At 36.9% G+C, this 7,583-nt stretch overlaps 1 protein-coding gene across 9 annotated transcripts in view; it reads right to left on the bottom strand.

The window, feature by feature from the left end:
• Positions 1-4,871: 4,871 nt before the first annotated feature.
• DOCK9 (dedicator of cytokinesis 9) overlaps positions 4,872-7,583 on the bottom strand; it is a 134,248-nt gene continuing 131,536 nt past the window's right edge. For all 9 annotated transcript variants that reach the window (XM_075045930.1, XM_075045933.1, XM_075045936.1 and 6 more), the window contains exon 53: positions 4,872-6,102. In XM_075045930.1, the coding sequence (XP_074902031.1) occupies positions 5,980-6,102 (123 nt within the window). In that variant the 3' untranslated portion in view covers positions 4,872-5,979. The remainder of the gene's footprint in view (positions 6,103-7,583) is intronic.

Genomic DNA, 7,583 nt, shown 5'->3' with positions numbered 1-7,583 from the left:
GTTTTTACCAATTTATTTAACGAGCTGAACAGATTTACGTTTTCTGGAATAAAAGATAAATTTCACTTTAGGGTTATCTCTGCCAGTTGGTAACAAATATTGTCAGGTTTTGATCACTGGTTCCTAGACTTGCACTGAAATCCAGTATGGTAATTATTTAATTAAAATAATCTATTATCCAAACTGGCTGTGTATTGTTAGACCCAATGGTTTTCTACCAACATATTGTAATAAGCATACTTTACTATTGGCTGTGAGTCATCTTCGCCCGCAGATGTGCACGGCAAGTTAATCATCCAGTTCTGAGCTTAAACAACACAGCTCTTCGCCAACACATTGCTGCCTCCTGCTTCACCAGCCGGTGCATTCCTTCATTTCTATTTCAGTTCCTATGGTTCGGAGTTACCAGTATCTTCAAAAGAGATAACATTCTATTTTAGTCTAGGGTGTCACCTCCCCTAGTTTATCTTTCTCAAGTAAATAAGTGGTTAAAAAAAAATAATCCCAGTCACATAATTACTCTAGGCACATTTAAATAAATTGTTTCAAGGCTTTATGATGTATTTTTACAGTCTACTAGCTCACCAAATTATGGATGCAGAACAAGGATCCATCACTAGCGATGATGAGAGAAAAAAGTTTTAAGCAATCTGACACCCCCCCCCCCCCAACAGGCTGCTGATGGGTGAACAGAAATTTTCTTTCTTGTCACAGGCCTTTTAAAACTCTAAATAGTTACGTTGACAATTCTTCCATTTCATTAGACCAATGACAAAAGCTGTTTGTCCCCTTACGTGCCTTGTTATTGATTACCATGGTTAAGGTGGCTACTAAAGCTTCACTAAATCCACTACAGCTCTGGACTCATCTCTCCTCAAGCAACATTCACAGAGTTCACAGAGTTACAGAACGAGCAATGGATTGAACAATTTTGCTTAACTAAGGATTTTTTCTTACAGTTATCTAGACGTCCTTGAGAACTTATCTCTTCTATTTACAGTTCATACCATTGAAAAAAATCACATTACTCAACAGCTCTGTCAGAAGTTTCAGCTCTCTTGGTAGTTGTGCTAATAATGTTGACTGGTGCAAAAAGATACACCCAATTTCTGTTCAGACTTTTTCCAGCCTTCAGATTCTATTCAAATTCTCAATGCCAGCTCGAACTTCCTTATTCAGTAGTTACCAGTGACTTCCTATATATAGCCTGATAACTGTTCTAGACTGGTAAACATCTGTTTTTCCTCATATACTTGAAAAAAATTTGATGTCTCACTTTCATTAATTTGAAAATTTTGTCTGTGTAAAGCTGGTTAAACCTTATACCAATTCTTAAAATATTAAATGGAAACTAAACTAACCTAAAAGAATCAGAAAAAACAATTACAGATTTTGCATAGAGTGAAGAAATTATAAAACTCCTCCTTAGGCAGGAAATGCCAGCAAAACCCCTAATATCTACTACAGTTAACTTGAAAGGGAAATACTGCCTAATCGCTAGATATAATTTAAATTAATTAACTGTGTCAAGACCAAAAGTTATTTAAAGTCTAAATGGCTTTCTAATAACTCATTATATATTCAATATAATACTTCAGAAAGGAAAAAGCCACCATCAAAATATTTTAAAGGTGTTAAAATGGTCATCACTCCTGCAAATATAGAGACAACTGAAGTTAGTCATTATCTGCCTAGCATTGCTGGTTTTTCTGCCCTTTGTCCAAGAAGGCCCAGGACCCCTAGTCTAAGCACAGTTAAACACAGAGTTTTTCAGCTCATGAAAACCACAGAACACTAGTTTTCCCAAACTTCATCAGAGAGCCTTCACGACAGATAGTGACTTACATGTCTTCTATTTACTGGAAATAAGTCTTCTCACAAAGAAAACAAAGATAAAAGAAAATGGGTATTAGAAAAAAGCATTCCTGACCTACTGGACTAGGTGTTTTCATTAAGAGTCAGGTTCACCTAAATACACTTTTTTATTTGAACTCATTCCATTTAATTAAATACTATTTTAAGATTATTTATAACATTATGGTTAGGTTTAACATTATGTTTGCCATGTCCAGCCTGAAAACTAACTGCAAAGACGCCCAAGACCACATTACAAGTTGCTATTGTATAGGTAACTGTGACAACAGTAAAATAGAGCATGCTCAGCATCCTGAAAAAAGATTTTTGAAGCACTTGAATCGGAGAGCCCTGGTTTCCTGATTTGTCCAAACACCCCCTCATCCCTACTTGCCTTAAGCCCAACTTGCCTCCTCATTCTTGTGACTTTACCTCCTCTCCTCTGCAGTACCTGTAGTTTTCTTTCCACAGTACCCTACTTACCCACAGTATGCTATGGAGTATACCAGCATCTGCGGAAGGAAACCATATTATCATTATTTTGAGTTAAACTGATGCTAATTTATTGGCCACCCTGTGCATACTGATTGGCCAGAAATTCACATGGGACTGCAGCTCATGGGAGGGACCCCACGGCAGAGCAGGGGCCGAGTGCGGAGTCCTCCTCCCCCTGAGGAGGAAGGAGCAGCACAGACAACGTGTGGAGATGTCACATCATGAGGACATTCTTCTCATACCTAACTCAAAAACATAGCATTATACCAGCTACTAGGAAGACAATTAACTCTATCTCAGCTGAAACCAGGACAGCAGAACTGACCCCAACCCCCATTCCCCGTCCCCCTGCGCTGCTGGGGGGAGGAAAGAGAGAGAACTGGGCATGGAGTTGAGCTGGGAAGGAGGGAGGGGTGAGGGGAAGGTGTTCTAAGGTTTGGGTTTACTTCCCATTATCCTTGTTTTGATTTGATTGGTAGTAAATAAAATTGATTTTGTTTTTTTTCCCCAAGTTGAGTCTGGTTTTTGCCCATGACCATAAGTGGAGAATGATCCCTCCCTGTCCTTGTGTCAGCTCACGAGCTTTTCTTTGTATTTTCTCCTACCCCATCCCACTGCAGGGGGGAGGATTGAGCGAGCAGCTTCATGGTGCTTTGTTGCCCACCAGGCTTAAACCACCAGATACTTAATTTACATGTTGCTGTCCTAGTTTCAGCTGGGATAGAGTTAACTGTTTTCCTAGTAGCTGGTACGGTGCTATGTTTTGAGTTCAGTATGGGAAGAATGTTGATAACACTGATGTTTTCAGTTGGTGCTCAGTAGTGTTTAGTCTAAAGTCAAGGATTTTTCAGCTTCTCACGCCCAGCCAGCAAGAAAGCTGGAGGGGCACAAGAAGTTGGCACAGGACACAGCCAGGGCACCTGACCCAAACTGGCCAACGGTGTATTCCATACCATGCGATGTCCCATCCAGTATAGGAACTGGGAAGTGGGGGTGGGGAATTGCCGCTCGGGGACTGGCTGGGTGTTGGTCGGCGGGTGGTGAGCAATTGCCCTGCGCATCATTTGTACATTCCAATCTTTTTATTACTACTGTTGTCATTTTATTAGTGTTATCATTATCATTATTAGTTTCTTCTTTTCTGTTCTATTAAACCATTCTTATCTCAACCCACGAGTTTTACTTCTTTTCCCGATTTTCTCCCCCATCCCACCGGATGGGGGGGAGTGAGTGAGCGGCTGCGTGGTGCTTGGTTGCTGGCTGGGGTTAAACCACGACAGTTGCACAAGTAACAGCAGAAAAGGGAAGCTGGTACAGAATGAAATATTCAAGAGGTAAAACCCAACAATTATAATCTTAGCATATCTAAAACCAAACCAATACATTAGAGGGTGTGTTCCTTCATATAAATGCATCATGTAAGATTATAAAAAAAAGTCTGTATACTTAGAGTTGAACATGTGCTAATCATTAATACCACCCTATGTAAACCTACATCAACCTTTTGTCAGCTACATTTCACGGTTTTTCATAGGCCAACTTTCAGCAAGTAAGCAAAACAGTTACACGTATATTTAGATATATACAGATATACATAGATATGCATTCAATTATGAATACATACTACATTTATAGGTTGGTTAGCAGATACAACTCCATCAAATTGAGGTCTCAGTGCAAAAGGTGTTGTTCAGCTGTAGGAAACTGTCAGTTCCAGTCCCAGGGCAAAGGGGAAGTTAGAAAAAGTGGGATAATCGCAAGAAGGCACCATGATGTACACAATTTCTATTAATATATTGATACAGAAATCTTCCTGAATGGCAAAACAACTTTACAGGATATTTTCTCCTAATCATGAAATACATTTTGAGACTAACTACACTGATAGATAACAAAGTATTCCCACACCCATTTCCATATGCTGTGAAAGCATATAGAGAAGGAGAAAGGGGACTGCCTCTTAACACAGCATTATGGGTTCACTGTCTAGAAGTATTTGTGCCTGGGTTTTTTCCCCCTTTTTTTTTTTTTACAGGAAAAGAATTTTAAACAAACAGGAATTTTGCTTCAGAAACATAATTGGAAAAAACAGAGTTATCCAGCATTTCACTGCCAGAATGAGCTGTTTTGGAAAAAACCTTTGATGAGTAAAGGCAACATATGAGTTTCATGCTACACTACAGAAACTGACAGTAAACCTTATGTCATAAGGAAAAGATGATTTCTACTGCCACGTGATGAAAAGTTTTGAAGACTTCCTAATATTAACTGTACTGGTGAATAACAACCTCTAGTTACTGTAGCATGCTACTTGAGTCAAACGTAATGGATCCAAAACTGATGTCTTAACTAATAACCTAAATTCCCTTTATTGACAAAGAATATGAAACAAACCCTAGAAGTGTTTGCATCTCACCTCATCTCATACTTAAGCTGCAAAAAGCCATGTTTTTTTGATCAAGCTTTCATCTTTCCCCAGTCTCAGGGACAAATCTAAAATAAACACCAGAGCACACAGTGAGAAAAGTAACTACATTTTTCCTTTTAATATAGATGTAGTACAGAATGTTTATTACAGCAGGACAGTGCTTCCAGTTAAATAAAATTAAAAACCTTTATTTCCCCCCAATATAAAATTACTAAATTAATGTCTTAAAAGAATAAGAATATGGAAAAAGCTTTAAATTATACCACCATTTACCACAGTAACCATGATCACCAATTACATACTCCATTGCTTTGGCAAAAAAGTGTTTTTCTTTTAATAACTGCATATAAACCTAACATAGCAAAGACTGTATACATCTTTATATTGCACTTATTTATATACAGGAATAAATGAACTGTAAAGTCTGCATATATTTGGAATGAGCAAATTTTCACAATAAACTGAAAGCAGAAGGATAAGAGCTGGTATGAATATTAAAAAATGCTTAGAAATGTAATACATTTATGTACAGACTGTACGGACTGTATTAACAAACAATATGTACATAACAATTTACTACTATTGATATTTTAGTATAACTCAGTGTTCATTAATACAGACCTTTGGTTGTATTTAGTTGTTTAGTAAGATCTAAGCTCACATACCTCCAAAATGCAACAAGGTATAAAATAAAGCACAACAATTTGCCAAATGGTACAAAAACTACTATTGTCAGTTCCATTAAACCCAAAAAACTAGTGTCTCTGTCTAGCCCCAAAATAGTTCTTGTACTTGGAATCAATCTCTATGTGCCATACACAAAAAGAACACCTGAATGTTACATATCTGCAAAATTACATCCCACGACACTTTTTTGTAATGTGCAATTCATTTTAATAATACTTTCTAATGAAAAAAAGAAATTAACTTCAACTTTATAATTTTCCAACACGCACTTCTGCAATGACATTATGAATACTTTTAAGTGTTACCAGCAAGATTGAAAAATATATGTGCGCCTTCCTTACTCTAAAAGACTATTACCAGTAACTGCTATTTGCTAAGTGTGCTCAGACATTTGTATGAATTATGCAGCTTGCACGTGCCCAACATTTAGCTTCAAAATCATCCTGAGTCTGCACACAATGAAGCAAATCCACATACTTTAAAAAAAAACGAACATACTTTCCTTTACAAAACAATCATGCAACTGAAGAAGAACTGGGCATCCCATGAACTGTTGTGCTTGTTGGAGTTCCACTTATGGCGTTGAAAATGTGTAGTGAATTAGGCATAACGCTGGCCTTTTCTTCAACTGGAGTAATCTTAAAATGGAAAACATGTATTTACCACAATGTTACAAAATGACACAAGTATTTATAAAACAGCTAAGCAGCACTTTATGAAATTGGTTATCAACTCAACTTTCCAGTACTTCCTCAAAGATACAGAACTACTTTTTGAGGATGGTGACTCTTCAGCCATCCTCTACCTGATTCAGGACGGCAGTAGTTACTTCAACATCAGTTCTCCTAATTTAGGTATTACACTGTCCTCTCTAGAGGAAGCTTGTATAACTTCTCTCATTTCTCTTGTTAACTTGCAAAAGGAGTTTCACAATGTCAACAGGCTTGCTTTTTGCCCTTTTTATTTTTTATTTTTTTTTTACTTTGAGGTATGATTTGAGCATTTCTTATCAAAAGCTATCGAAGCACCAAAAAGACTTCATTCTTAACAGCTATAAATTTACTGATGCTAAGATTAGAAATATTGGAAAAAAAGGAATGATACAAAGATTAGACAAACGAAGAGCAGAAGTAAAGAAAACTAATTACCATCCCATCTGATCATATTGGCAAGCAGCAGAGGAGAAAAAAGAAAAATCTGTTAAGATTCTTTTCTGTATTTTTCATAACAAAATGTTTGCAGTTGTTTAAAACCCACAGGCCTATAAGACAGCTAAGAGTTTCTTCAATGACATTGAAACAAACATTGTGAGAAGCTTTTTCCAAATACAGCAATAGGCAGGCACGTAAAGGTGACATTTTTAAAGATGACAGTGAAGACCCTCATGATTCTAAGCCTTCAGTGGAGTGATCAATCTTTTTTAAAAGAAAACCAAAACCAAAGCAACCCAACAACATAGCATGTTTTAGTTATTTACAACTAATCAGATTTGTACAAAGAGAACACAGTGGTAGGCTAATAGTACACATTACTGCAGTAAGTGCCGTACTTTCATATTCTGTTCACACTATCTCATAGGTATCAGTTGTTTGCCCCTTCTCTTCATTTACTTTTAGACAATGTGATTTACTCCTGAAGTTTCAGGCATTACATGCTTTTTCTTATTGTCAATCTTTGGAAACTCACACACTTGAGCATTTTTTAAACACATATCTTGCATTGAGTTCAGAGTATTTTTTCTTGTGTACAAACTGTCATTATATGCTTTTACTTTTTCTTATGCCAGGGGAATATTAATCTTTCATTTATTACCATTAAATTACTTGACCAAAACATTTTCCTCTCTTTTCCAAAGGGAGATAATTCTCCCATATACCTCATTCATCTTAATCAGCTGTCCCATTAGTTATCCTCCTTTCTAAAACCCTCCACTGCTTTCTGCTTTTCAATAAATCACACGGAAATAACAGTCAAACTGTCCCAGCCAAGCAAATCTTTTTCTGTTCCAGGGATCCTTCAAAACTGTTTTCCTCTACATGTATATCTGAAAGATACTGGATTTTATTAAAAAAACAACACATGAATTCTGACAAAATGGTGTCACTCCCTACAAGCCTTG

The sequence above is a fragment of the Buteo buteo genome, chromosome 14 (genome assembly GCF_964188355.1).
Source record: "Buteo buteo chromosome 14, bButBut1.hap1.1, whole genome shotgun sequence".
Classification (NCBI taxonomy): Eukaryota; Metazoa; Chordata; class Aves; order Accipitriformes; family Accipitridae; genus Buteo; species Buteo buteo.
This window is presented reverse-complemented; position numbering and strand designations above follow the sequence as displayed.